At 37.7% G+C, this 15,161-nt stretch overlaps 1 protein-coding gene across 2 annotated transcripts in view; it reads right to left on the bottom strand.

Moving 5' to 3' along the window:
* Nucleotides 1-15,161, bottom strand: part of prex2 (phosphatidylinositol-3,4,5-trisphosphate-dependent Rac exchange factor 2) — a 224,903-nt gene that overhangs the window by 80,075 nt on the left and 129,667 nt on the right. For both annotated transcript variants that reach the window (XM_049485814.1, XM_022685605.2), the window contains 2 exons: nt 10,471-10,693; nt 9,673-9,880 (listed from right to left, as the gene is read on the bottom strand). In XM_049485814.1, the coding sequence (XP_049341771.1) occupies nt 9,673-9,880; nt 10,471-10,693 (431 nt within the window). The remainder of the gene's footprint in view (nt 1-9,672; nt 9,881-10,470; nt 10,694-15,161) is intronic.

Raw genomic sequence — 15,161 nt, 5'->3', positions numbered from 1 at the left:
CGGGTCTTTCTGTGTGGAGTTTGCACGTTCTCCCCGTGTCTACGTGGGTTTCCTCCGGGTTCTCCGGTTTCCTCCCACAGTCCAAAGATGGCACGTTCAGGCTAATTGGAACTTGATTGAAATTGCCCCTTAGGTGTGAGTGTGTGAGTGAATGTGTCTGTGTGTCTGTCTGTGTCTGTCTGCCTTGCGATGGCTTAGATCGTAGAACCTTGTGATTAGATAGTACCTTTCCTGCCGCGAAATAGCCGACGAGCTGATGTGGCGTTAAACTCGACTACCCAACCCAACCCCACCCCACATAAATCATAAGAGTCTAATAATTTTGTCTAATAATACAAGATTTTATGCTCTCATCTCTTTACAAAAAACTTACATTTCAATCTATCTGGAAAAGAGTTATCTGCACAATAGACTGGGAAGCAGTGTAGTGTGGGGCTATACTTTTTTAGCTTTCAAAAACCCCAATCTGATTAATTTATAGACTGTACTAGACACCAGCGATTAATTTTTTTTATACAAAAGCTTTAAAACATCTGTAATGCATATTTGTAATACTGCAATTTTTGTAGTTTTGTAGTGTTACGTTTTGGCAAACGTTAAATTATGTGGCAAAAAAAAACTTATAATAAAAAAACACTTGTTAAGAAAAAACAAATACATGAGTGTTTGGAGTGCAAGACTTTATACATTGTCCAAATGAATTATAAGAGTAAACAATGTTGGTCTAAATTATATCAATTATTTAATCTCATCGCCTTACAAGAAACTTTTTTAAGCTTCAAAAAAGCCCAATCACCAACTGATTAATACTAAATACTGTCATAGATTGTAGGGGATTTGTTTTCTTATTAAAGCTTCAAAAGATCACAACTGTAGTTATTTTCCACAACTGCATATGCGTATGGTGTTGGCAAGTAGTGATGTTTATGACTTTTGGATGAATGTTACAACTACTCTTTTCCCTGTTAGAACAAGATCTAATTTAAACCTAATTTAAATCTAACAGAAAAGACAAGAAGGTATGGCTTGCTGACCTAATCTCAGCAAAAATATATATTACAACCCACTGGGTGGCATAATTCTGGTCCAAAACTGACAATGTGGATTGAGGAATGTTAAATGCCTGCACTACACTCAAAATGGAATTCCAAATCCATCTGGGACCCACAACAACACTGTGCAAAAAATCCATTAGCAGAAACTAGACAAAATATAAGTAAATGAAAACACATAGGTTTATATTAATTAAAAAATCTGTAATTTTTACATAATTAATATATTAATTAAAAAAATCTAAAATATTTTTTTAAGAATTCACAAAAAAGGAATTGCAAAGTCTCAAAATGATTAAACTAGGACTTAAATCAAGCAAAATCAAATTAGATTTTCTACTTTAAATCTGGACAAAAGGATCAGAATAAAATGATTGCCCTTTGATTGCCTTTTTTTTTTGCTTATTTTGAGTTCTAATAAATAAGACTGATTAAGAAAATTCTTCCAAAAATAAGTTAAATAATCTAACACAATAACAATGCTTATTAAGACAAAAAGTCTTATCAGAGAAAAAAATACGATTAATTGCCTTAAAATGAAAAAATTTCACTTTGCTAAGTTTCAGTATTGTGCAGTGTAGGCCTCCCTCAAACCTTGTAATCATGTCACCCTGTCTAAAAACACACTGGACATTGTTCAGCCTCACTCACAAGATAACACCTCACAACTTAGGTATTGTTGTATTCAAGCCATGCCTTAAACTAATACTAGATCAATCACATGATCAATTTACATACTGCTCTCCGTTGCACTTAAAAATACTATATTTTCCCCATAAGGATAAACTGTTTTTCTTATTTCACACAGATTACAAAATTACTAGTCCTGCAGGTAACAATCGGCCATAACATTAAAAACACTGACCACTGTTACAATAGAACATGTCAAGGGTTGTGATTTACACATATAAGTAAGTAAATGAACAATCAGATCTTGAAGTTGATGTGTTGAAAACTGGTTCTAAGCCAGATTCTAAGCCACATTAACGAGTTCCAGACTGTGAAAGATAAAGAACTGGGTCAGAACATCTCCAAAACTTCACAAAGGTCTTGTAGAGTATTCCTGACATGCAGCGGCCCATACCTACAAAAAGTGCTCTGAGAAAGAACAACCGGTGAACCGGCAACAGGGTGATGTACTCCCACAAATCACTGATGCGTGAGAGGAGGAAAAGCTAGCCCACCTGGTCTAATCCCTCAGAAGAGCTACTGTAGCACTAAGCTCTTAAAAAGTTAATGCCGGCTATGTCTTGTGGAGACGTTGTGTTTTGTACAGTTCGTTTTGATACATTGAGAGACACTGAAAGAAAAGAAAATGATGAAAGTCTTAATGCAGCAAACCTTTATTTAAAGCTCAGTTGTTCCTAATAAAGACTCAGTTCTTTAAAGTAAAAGTTTGCCCAGCTTGTGGCTGGAGGCCATCAAAGCCAGCAAAGAGGGAATAAAGATGAGGGGATTTGAGCTTCTCTTTCAGAAAAGCTCAGCGCACGGCCGTCTACACACTGCTGACCCCAATCTCACACATCCAGAGGGAATCATACTGACCTATATGCTGCTGTAGAGTCTTTGCTTTTACCTCTCATTGGTGTTTTATGACATCAAAAATCTTACACTTTATTTTATTGATGGGACATTTTAGAGAAAGAGGGCCATATCATCATTGGAGGACTGAACTAAAAACAGAACTAGAGGGTTTGGTGAGAATTATTGTCTGAAACTCACAAACTCACAAGTAACAATCCTCCTCATCACACGTTCTGTAGAGCTTTTAGTGAATTCATTAGTCTGCCGGTGTGTTAGTACTAACAATTCCATTGTTATATAGGCAGAAACACGTTTTTCTCTTTATGGGTTATGGTGATATATACATTAACTGGAGCTACAGATAAAGAAAAACTGTCATTTCTTTTTTGACACCAATGTAACCACTTTTAGTTAAAGATTTCACTTTGAAAATGGCATGTCCCATCTATCTGGCACCCACTATAAGCCTTCCTCCCAGCTCCCAACAATTCATGTCATGCCTTGCCATGAGCACACTGGCCAGTGTTTGGTCTCATTCACAGGATAACACCTCACAACTTAATATACAGGTGTGGGCATTCTCAAGTGCCCCCCTGAGGTTAACGTTCATGAGTGATTAACATATTACTAGAGGAAGATAGTCTGGACTGCTTGAATTTGTGCAGCAGGAGTGGCATAAAGTTATCCAAAAACAGTGTGTAAGACTGGTGGAGGGAACATGCCAAGATGCATGAAAACTGATTTAAAAACCAAAGTGCTCTCTTAATTTTTTTCCAGATCTGTATTTATTAATATAACTAACAAGTGTAAAAATATATATATTGCACAACAACACTTTCCCCAAATTTCCCTAAATGTTTTCTTGCTGACTTTACCTAAAACGTCTGTTGTTTAGAGATTTGGTACTATAAAAAACTAATTAAAAAGTTTGAAAGCTGTGTTTTTGACAGCTTTTTTCTTATCAATGCAATTGCCCTGTTCGGGTTTGTGGTTGGTACATAGCATAACCTGTAACACTAAGTGAGAGGCATACACCCTGCACAAGATACTGATCTATCACAAGGTAAAGCTTAAATAAGTCACTGGTACCTTTTAAAGCAACATCATTTAATGTTCCAAATGATCTCAAAGCATGTTTATCTTTGTTAAAAAAATACATCTAAATAACTGATAAGCAAAGTCAGGAGCAGAGCAGATTGTGGAATTAATTCCTGCTGCATTCCTGCTTTCATCCACATTTTGATTCAGTTTAGTTCTCTGTTGATAAATGCTAGAGAAATGAGTTATTGGGAATCCAAAAAGAGCTTCCGAACGGAAGCATACTGCAGTTTGATGCTCGACAGGATGCATTAGTGAGCGAGCAGGAAAAATCTTGGCACATGAGGGAAGCTGTTCACGTCAGCCATGTGCTCCCTGTCCTGGGACAGAAAGTTCAAATGTCCTGCTTTTAAAACACGGGCCTGCAGGAATTCTCAGAGAGAGCTTATATAAGCAACACTCAGCTTTCTGAACGCAGGATGCATTCTCCTGAGCAAAAGGACTCCCCTTTTTTAAACAGAATGGACTAACAGAGAGAATTTTTCTTTCTCCCAGAGCAGTGAACATTCTGCAGCGTGTTTTAATAACAGTAAAAAAAACTTAACCTCAGAATTATCCTTATTTATTCTTTATTAAGGCCTTTAATGGGCTACAATCTGTTACTTTCATCTGACGTCTTTTTTTTGTGAGCACATGCTTACATGTGCTCTGTTGTTAGTATTTGAAAAGTATTTTAATTAAAAAAATATTTAAATATGCCTGCATTGCAACAATTAAAAGTTGTACAGGCATTTAATATTTAAGATAATGATTAATTAGGATCAATCATTCAAAATACATTTTAGACACCTTAGATCTTCACTATATCTAAGTATGCTATATGCTTAAGGGACAGATTTATGTAAAATTTCTAAATGTGAGACTTAATCAACTTACTTGATTGAATGTTAATTGATAGCACTGTTACCCCTGTTAAAGGGTGATTAATGCTTTAGACATTTTAATTTACTTTTTAGTATAATACAGTGACAATCTGCCTTACTTAAGATGATGGAAAAGGCTCAAGCCATCAATTATCCTTAGTTTAACCAACTCTCTTGGAGATTAAACGCAAGTAGTGTCATCCCAGGAACTGATGAATTTCTTAGAGGGTTCTTTATATCACTTAAATGTTTAATCTTATTATGGCAGCCATTTGTTCAGGAAAAAGCTCTAACTTTATGTGACCTTCTTTACTCATGGTGTTGGACCACTGTAAAACCTGATAAACTTCAACAGCTAAAAAAAAACATTAAACCATTTAAGTTTAAACATTATAATAATGCAATGCACTTTTAAAGTAAATAATACAGTATAATTGAAAAGTAAATAGATTAAAATGAACACATATATGGGGAATGACTACACACTGATGGTGGAGGGAGAGAGGGGGTGCACTTAGAAAGGTGTGAATTTAACTTGTCATGGTAGAACTGCTCAAAAACTAGGCACACTCTAAAGATTTTACTCACTTATACAGTATCTCAAGTGTGTATCTCAATTATTCTTTATTTCTTTATTGAGGTAGTTTGCCTTAACCAAGGGATTAATTAAGGGATCTAAAGTGCAGCACAGTTATGTTTTACAGGAAATGATCATGTTGGATCAATAAAAAAGGAACATAAAGGGCCCTATTTTAGTGATCTATAGTGCACCGGTCAATGATGAATCACGCAGCACACCTCACTTCCAGACCACCACCCCCATCGGCGTTAATATATTCCTAAACAGACCTTTGACGGGGTGTAAGATAGCAAAGAACAGCGCAACACTCCTTACACAAGGGTGTACAATAGGGTCCACAGTCTTAATCCCTGTCCAGGAAACAGACCCTGAGAGTTTAACTGAGAACATTAATAAACACAAATGAAGTGCTGTATTAGTATGAACCCCATCAGTGTTGGCATTACCAGGTAGAGGTCTGCACTCCCGCGGGAGTCCCGCGGGACCCGCGGGACCCGTCAGAATATGTTGCGGCGCGGGACAAAACTGAATTGTTATTGGCGGGAGCGGTAATTTAATCAATACAGGCCATGCGGGAGCGGGACCACATTAACATGTGGTCCCGCTCCCGCAAATTGATAAATAGTTAAGAAAATTATAATAATCACGCTATGATTCCCATGCAAGCAACAAAAAAACACAAGAAAAATCTCTCGGAGGATGGACACACACACACACATTTTCAGCATCTCCAGCAGGCGTGTGCAGAGGAGGGGGGGGGGGGGGAGGGGGGTGTGTAATTTAAAGGACGACATTTACTATACTGGTGCAAAATAATAATAATAATAATAATAATAACAATAATAATAATAACAATAACAATAACATTGTTATTGTTATTGTTATTATTATTATTGTTATTATTATTATTATTATTAATAATAATAATACAAATATTAATTAAACTAATTGAATTTAATTTTATATATTTTTACATTTATTATTTTATATAATATAGATCCACTTCTAATCCACTTCTAGGATTCTTGATGCACCTGATGGCATGTGTTTGGACTGTGAACTGAATTGCTGTTTTAATAAATACATATGTAAATTTGAAGCACTAAATGTAATTAATTCAATTCATATTAGGACTGCGGGACGGGAGCGGCGGGAATGTGTATGTGGCGGGCGGGAGCGGGATTAAAAGAAGTGATTTTTTTGCGGGAGCGGGCGGGAGCGGGACAAAAAGACGCGGGAGCGGGCGGGAGCGGGTTTAAAAAAACAGTCCCGCGCAGACCTCTATTACCAGGCCACTGTTCTGAGATTAGCATAACTGTGTTCTCCTGCGTGGAGCTGTAGAGAGGCTTGTTAGCCTTTACTGTCCAAGATAACCAGCACACTCTGAGAGCAGAAGCAAGTGCTAATTGGCAGAGACTAGAAGCAGACAGCTGTGTCACCTCTGCAACCGATAAAGACACACTGCAATTGTCAAGTCTGCAAACAGAGGGTCTTGGTGAACTTTAACAATGAATTACTAAGACTTCTGCAGCACAATGGACATTTCTTAACGAGTTGGGTATGTGCAGGAAAGGAGAGAGGAAGACAGGGAAGGGAAGACAGAGGGGGGTGAGTTACCATCAGGGTCTATCTCGATGGTCAGTAGCACTAAGCTATAAATTAGTTTGTTCTAAATGACATTTACAGTTGCATTCCATTCAGTTCATCTCCACCTGTGTTTTATTGCCATTTCCGTTTAGAAAAAAAAAAAACAGGGTGACCTTAGAGTGTCCCATTTCCTGTGTTAATTGTTAACATGTTCCCCAACAATCAAGCCATTAATGGCACGGCAATTGCCTTGCCGTGACCAGGAAGCCCCATCACATACTGTACATACATCTACACTGTTAAAATAAAAACCCAAAACAAATGTTACGTGGTGTTATGAAAATAGCCTAATGTTGGAAAAAGGAACATGCCTTTAAATCCTATAAAATATGATCCTTACATCACTCATCACATCTCGTTCATGACGAGTCTTCCTCACCCCATCTCTTCCCTTTAACTCTGCCATCTCTCCACTTCATCATGACTGGGAGTGATTGCTTTCACAATACAAGCAGAAGCTGACGAAATTCCAGTTCTGATATTTTTTCAGTCTCCTGCCAATAATCAAAAAGTTTGTAGCATGTTCTGAATTAGCAAGTTGCTAGTTAGCTTACTTTAAAACACCTGATAAATGATAATCTACTGTTTAATCAATATAATGCATGTTTAATTACACTCTAAAGACAATAAACTTGTACACAGGCTATGTACACAAAATAAACTTCATCTTAATGTACTTATTTTAAAGCAGGGGTGTCCAAACTATGGCCCGCGGGCCATATGCGGCCCGTTTCCTTTTTTGGAGCGGTTTGAAAGTTTGAACCTTAGGCTTCGGAAACAGGCCAAAGAGTCTAAAAGCGGCGAGAGTGAAGTTGTAGCGCAGAAAAACGGGCCAAAGGGTCTAAAAGCGGAGAGAGTGCTCAGTCTCAGACATCAAATATATTTCTCCTTCTGGCCCCAACAAAAAAAGTTTGGACACCCCTGTTTTAATGGTTTAACCCTTTTTTCCAAGGCGTTGTCCAATGGCATTAATGCTTTTCTTGACTTTTTTTGTCATTTAACATTTTCTAACCATAAAATGCCTTTATTCCTTGATACTGTTTGTACATATTATGTAGCTTTTATGCAATTCCCATCATGTTGTACAATATTTGGAAGGGTGTTGCTAGGTGGTTGCTAGGCAGTTGGTACGGTATTCCAGGTGGATGCTATGGTGTCTCAGGTGGGACTATCAATTTACCTACTTTATCACATTGACTTTTGATGTCAGTGTAGCAACCATAAATATCACCCCAAACGTTTTACAGTATAGAGGAAAAAGTTGTTTATCATTACTTATATTTAATTGAATAATAAGTGGATAAATGTTGAACAAAGGTTAACTAATATCTACTTTGAAGGATTATTCTACATTGTCATAATAACAGAAAAGGCTTAAGTCCTTATTTCACCTCAAATTAATTGTGCTTTAAAAGACTATATGCGAGTAATGTTATGCCGATAATGAATTAATACCCTTGGAGGTCATTCATTAAGAGAAAGTTACTCATTATGTCATCTTCCACGTCAACGTCTTTGTGTATGGTTTAATCATCGAGATTGTTATACCTAAGGTTTAATTACAAAATTATACATACAATAATGATCTTTCTTATTTATGGTGGTGGAAAATACAAGTGGAGTATATACAGTATTACTGTATTCTTTATTATAAATAGGTTTTTTTTATTTTCTTTTATTAAAGTAAAGCCCTATAAAAACAATTAAAATCTATTCACATCCACCAGAATCCTTTTCTACTCGGTGGGACTTGCTGAAAAGTAAATAAAGTTAAGCAACAGACTTGTAAAGTTTTAAAAGAATTTGACAACACATAAAGCTTTCCTGTGGTGTGATTCTCATGCTGGTATTAGAATAAACACAGCAACTCGTATTGCTGAGGGGCACCATATGCAGTCCCATAAAAGGGCTAAAATGTCCCAGCTATTAGACAAAGTTTACTAATGGCAATAAAAGCACTGAACAACACCAGTAACACATTTATAGTGTAATGAGTTCAGGGCTGCATGCTTTCTAGTGCAAGAGTAAGAAGAACTGTGCAATTACAGCACAATGCAGCAATCTTAGGCTTAAATTAAAAACTAATGAGTTTTTGATGTACAAATGCTATATTACTAAATCTCCTAGTCAAAGGACTCCAATAAAACACACTGCAGTAACACACAGGACCACCAAGCTGGAGGACTTTTTTTTTTTTCTTTTTTTTTTTAAGTTTTAGGATTAATTATTTCATTATTCTGATGCTTGAAATGCCACTAGCACTGGTGAGAAAGATGCATCCTGTTTATAAAACTATGTGTAAACATGAAATAAAAGGAAAAAGAGATTCAAAGGATTAAAGTGTGGTTTTGCAAAACAGCACAGCTACAAACAGAGCATAATACACTCGATGTTGATCTACAGCCTTCAGCCTCGTGCCTACAACCGCAGCACAGCAGTGCAAATATTAAACCTTATAGCACGAACTTCAAGTGCATTATTGCTTAAGTATCCCTAATACTAGCCTGGGACATATTTTGCAGTGTTTAACATCAACATCATTAACTCTGACATGACGTGATTCACAGCTACCAAGATAAGTGGAATGCAATAACAGTTTTTTTTAACTATAGCGACATCGCTAACAAACAAAAATCCCCCACATTTTTAACAGTTGCCCAAATATTTTTTGTAAGAACACAACATGGAAAAAACACTGGGACACCTGTGAGTCCTGGGTGTTGGATGCTCATTACTCCACCAAACCCTCTGGAGCCTATGGACGATTTTTTTTTTTTCAGTTTCATTTCAGCTTTGAAGAAAACATACAAGCATAACGTAGATGTGATCATGCTTTAAAATAGAAAGAAAACGGTAAACTATTTTAAATAAACTGAAACTAACTGAATTATTGGCAAATCCTACTTACTCGTGAATCTGAGATGTGTAGCACTCCATCTCCTTTACCACAGTGCTCAGTTTGGTGAGGAGTTTATGGTAGGCGTCCACTGTGAGCAGATCATCCTCCCGCAGCAGGAAGCGAAGGCCGTGTCCCTCTGTCCGGCCCAGGCTGTGACCCGAAGGAGCTGCCATACTGCCGATACAGTGCTGAACGTACACCATGGGGTTTAGCTTACCTGCAGCAGACAGCAGGTCAGAGCACATGTGAACATGAATACCTGTAGTACTTTAGTTCATTTCATTTCAAAATACCATTACAAAATGCCATTAGTGTAATAAAACTGTTAAAATATTTTGGAACAGTTAAACTGCATCCTTTTATTTATTGCTGCTTTCACTTTTTCACAAGACACTAATTTTGAGTTTTTCTTTAGAGAGCAAGCTGCAGCAGTTCAGTCTTTCAGCATATTGACTGACCTCATCATTCAACAATGTTAACGCCTGGACCTTTTTTCCATTTATATATATATATTGTATAATATATATATATATATATATATATATTGTCTGGACACTCTGTCTGGACAGTGCACGTTCTTAACATTCAACCCATTCCACATTTGTTTTTGTACACAAGAACTGCAATTAAATGTAATACATTCAATTACATATATATCACAACATGGAAGTCATTTTTGTTTGTACAGATTTAAAATATGAAGAGTACATTGTAAAATAAGCATAATTACTGATTTATAGGGGTTCACTGGATAACCCCTAATCCCCCTGATTCTCATGAATCCCAGACAACCCCTGTGTTTCTCACCCTGCTCTGTGCTGCGGCTTCCGTTCTCCAGAGTGGAGTTCTTCCTGTTGTCTAGCTGGACACCAAAGGCGCTGCCCAGAGATGTGGTGGTCTTTGGGTAGGACACCTCCATCATGTTAATGTGGCAGTTGGTGGGGCAGAAATCACTGCTGTGGAGGGGAGACACCTTGGTCTTTGCCTGTTTAAACGTGGGCCAGGCCCGGTTCTTCAGCACTCTCGAAAACTGAGGACATTAAACAAAAGGAACTCGGCTTAAATCACTATTCCTCAAACCCGTGCCTTAAAGAAACATTACATGCCTTTTTTTCACCCAAAAAAATGAACAGATGGTTGATTCAGGTTGTTGTTACTGTGCTTTAAGATTAATACAAGTAAATGACCTTAGTTTTATGTGGCTGCCATGTTTTAAACCTTATCCAAAACCTTGTATCTCCAAAATGTCACATTTACAGCAGAAAGAATAAAGTGTTGTCAGGCAATGCAGGAGCAGAGAGAGGATGCAGAGAGCGGATGCAAATGCAAGTAATTTATTGAAAATACCAAATGAACAAACAAATAACTAAACAAAATCAAAGAAACACAGAGTACATAGGAACTGGGAAAACAAAAAAAAAACTACAACCTTACAGACGAAAAACGTACAAGAACCGACAAAAGAAACAGGAAACACAGGGCTATAAATACAGACACAAGGCGGGATATAAAACTTGGAACACCTAAGGACAGATAATGAGGGGGTGGAGCTACAAATGAAACACACGTGAAAACACTTGAGGCAGGGATACGGGAGGCACAGAGAAGAAAAGGTAAACAAATACAGAGAGAGCAGTAAAAAGCCGGAGACAGAACAGGACAGACACAGAACAGGGCCAGGGCCTGACAGGTATCTTAACTTTGAATGGAAGTCAAATTTTATTCCAAGTCATTTTGAAGTATTACTATTTGTCAAAATAATTTAAAAATTGTATTAAAAAAGGATGTCATAAAAAAGGCAAAAGGCAAAAATGGAATTAAAATCTTTTTCCTAGACAGTGATATGTGTCATTGTCACAACAATCCATATTAGAACATTCTTTGTGCTTATTGGTCAGATCTGCATCAAAGAGAGCAAGAAAGTAAATACAGGAAAAAGCCTGTGTTCTGGACAATTTAACATGGAGCAAAAGCAACTAAACATGATCACAGGAGCTCAAACATGCAGAGATACACCTGATAGTTGGGTTAGACCGAAATGGGACTAAGACTACCTCCTCTTAAGTGTCTTGGTGCAGTGTTAGTCTGCCCAAATGAGCTTTTCATATATTTACACCAAATCAAAGGTGGAAATAAACCAGAACCTGAGTTAACCAGACGAAAAGAGCAGATATGAAAACACCTTAAAACTCGTGGAAGAACACCACAATAAGCAGCAGCAGGGGTGCATTTTCTAGTGGCGTTAGCTTTAACATTTAGCACCACTGCTAGTCCTGTGTGATTTTCCGCTACGTGTCCAGTGCAGGTGTGGAGGCAACACCTGCATGCAGTGTTGCTGACTCTGGGCAGAGATTACTGCTGATAAGACACACATTTCCTCCATCACCAGCACACCAGCTGGGAGATTGCACGCTCATTTACACTGAACAGCACAATAGAATAGCCCCTACTGGACTTCACCCCGCGCCTCCAACCACAGCCTTTAGACAAGAGTCAGCACTGGTGTGCCTAGAAAACACGAGGAACAAATGCACTCAACTCTCAGCACAGCAGACTGTCAGTCACTCCTATTACCTTATTATAACACCCCTTCCAAACATGAGAACGCTTGCTTTTGGTGCCTCAGAAGGACGTTCTTCAGCTGTACAGCAGAATTACTGATCACGGTCTTTTCCCTCATGCATGATATTGTGTTTACTTCACAGAGCGCACTTGGATAAGCTGCATCAGAGAAAATGACTCTTTGATGAGGTGTTTATTTTTGATGCAAGCAAACGAAACCAGACTTCCACCGTGGCCCGAAACACAGAGAGTGCTTTGAACTTTCTGAGTGGCAGAACTGCAGCCCTCAGGCAACAGTGTAGACACACATCATATTAGATACAGTGCCCTCCATAATTATTGGCACCCCTGGTTAAGATGTGTTCTTTAGCTTCTCATAAATTGAGTTTTGTTCAAAATAATATAGGACCACGATGGGAAAAAAAAGTAAAGTCCAACCTTTAACTCAAGTAAATTTATTCAGTAGGAAAAAAATCCCTGACTAAGAAATAATTATTCTTCATAAAATCACCTGTTCCACAATTATTGGCACCCCTAACAATTCTTAGGAAATAAATTTAATAAAAGTATTTCTGTCACTTCTACAGTAGTTTACGAAGTTGATCAGAGTATGTAGGAACATTTAATTAGTAATTCACAACTTCCTGTTTCCCTGGGGTATAAATATGACGTGACACAGAGGCCATTTATCTTCAACATGGGAAAGACAAAGGAACATACCATTCAAGTGAGGCAGATGTGTGTTGACCTTCACAAGTCAGGCAATGGCTACAAGAAAATCGCTACTCGCCTACACCTGTCCATATCTACTGTCAGAGGAATTATTAAGAAGTTTAAAACAACTGGAACAGTGGTAAACAAGCCTGGACGAGGACGCAAGTTTATTTTGCCACCACGCACAGTGAGGAGGATGATAAAGAGAAATAAAAAGTTCTCCAAAGCTCACTGTTACAGAATTGCAACAAATGGTAGCTTCTTGGGGTCACAAAGTCTCCAAAACAACCATCAGGCGCTATCTACATGCCAACAAGCTGTTTGGGAGGCATGCACGGAAGAAACCATTTCTCACTCACAATCATAAACGCAAACGTTTGGAGTTTGCTAAGCGGTACTATGACTTCAACTGGGACCGTGTGCTTTGGTCAGATGAAACAAAGATAGAGCTTTTTGGCAACAAATGCTCTAAGTGGGTCTGGCGTAACACAAGAGCTGAGTATGCAGAAAAGCACCTCATGCCCACTGTGAAATACGGCGGGGGGGATCAGTGATGCTGTGGGCCTGTTTCTCTTCTAAAGGCCCTGGGAACCTTGTTAGGGTGCATGGCATCATGAATGCTCTAAAATACCAGGACATTTTAAAACAAAATCTGGTGGCTTCTGCCCGAAAGCTGAAGATGGGTCGTCACTGGGTCTTTCAGCAAGATAATGACCCTAAACATGTGGCCAAATCTACACAGAAATGGTTCACCGCACACAGAATCAAGCTCCTCCCATGGCCATCTCAGTCCCCAGACCTCAACCCCATTGAAAACCTGTGGGGTGAGCTGAAGAGGAGAGTGCAGAGGAGAGGACCCAGGTCGTTGGATGATTTAGAGAGAATGTGCAAAGAGGAATGGTCAAAGATCCCTCTTTCTGTATTCTCCCATCTTGTGAAACATTACAGGAGAAGATTAGGTGCTGTTTTGTTGGCAAAAGGGGGTTGTACAAAGTATTAACATCAGGGGTGCTAATAATTGTGGCACACATGATTTGATGTTAAATAATTATTTCTTAATGTGGGATTTTTTCCTACTGAATAAATTCACTTGAGTTAAAGGTTGTATTTTACTCTTTTTTTCCATTGTGGTCCTATATTATTTTGAACAAAACTCAATTTATGAGAAGCTAAAGAACACATCTTAACCAGGGGTGCCAATAATTATGGAGGGCACTGTAGTACTGTATCCTCTGTGTTAAGATATGCTTAGTTCTTTTATCTGTTTTCAGAAGTTCAAACATTAACAAAACATAAGTGAGAGTACTGTCTTTTTTTGCTGTGCAATAGCTAAGCTATTTAGCTTTTGTAATTTATAAAAAACAATGATATATAGCAATAAAGCCAATATCATTATCGCCAGTGTGCAATGTAAAATATGTATTTCCAAAAATACAACTTTACAGGAGAAAGATAAAACCGTCCTAACCTTGAATGGATGTCAACATAAAAAGAGTTTGTTTTTGGTAATTTTGAAAAATTTCTATTGGTCCTTTCAACAAGAAATGTTGACACAGTGTAAGGACAGTTTGTTTGTTTAAATTATGTAGTAAACTAAAAAACTACAAAAACGGAAATACTTCTTTTTTTTTTATTTGACAGCGGCGATATATTGTATTCTAGAAAATCCCAATCCAGCTTTCTGGCCCCTAATATGATCTGAGTACCTTATTGCTGTGTTTCAGCCCATATTTATCAGTTTCTGTAAATACAGCCACACAGTTTAGAATATAACATACAGTATAACACACATATAAAAAACTAAATTAATTTAGGTAAGATGTGTTATACCCTGCTGCAGAATAATTAGGCTCAAGACTAGCTCAAAATGAGCTCGTACCTTGTGTTAGAGGTTCTAATCTGGTCTTTGATGTTTAACGTGGTTAATCCAGATAAAACCATACCCTGGTCAAGCTTGGTCATACTGGATCTACATACATTTCATTTCAGAGATAAATGCTGAACAAAACAGCCTGTGTTGGTTATGCAGTTTGACCAGCTTAGCTCTTGACCAACATATGGTATGTTTTCATTTAAGTTTGATGGTCTAGCTGGTATAGAGAACACTAGAAGACAGCAGTAAAAAATGGATTAGGCATAAATAGCCACTGATATTCACTACAAAATACAATTAAAAATAAAATATGCCTGGATTGGACTCCATATTGATCCACTTTTTCACA

Source organism: Astyanax mexicanus, chromosome 1 (assembly GCF_023375975.1).
Source record: "Astyanax mexicanus isolate ESR-SI-001 chromosome 1, AstMex3_surface, whole genome shotgun sequence".
Taxonomy (NCBI): domain Eukaryota; kingdom Metazoa; phylum Chordata; class Actinopteri; order Characiformes; family Acestrorhamphidae; genus Astyanax; species Astyanax mexicanus.
Note: the sequence above shows the minus strand (reverse complement) of the source record. Positions and strands in the feature narration are given on the sequence as shown.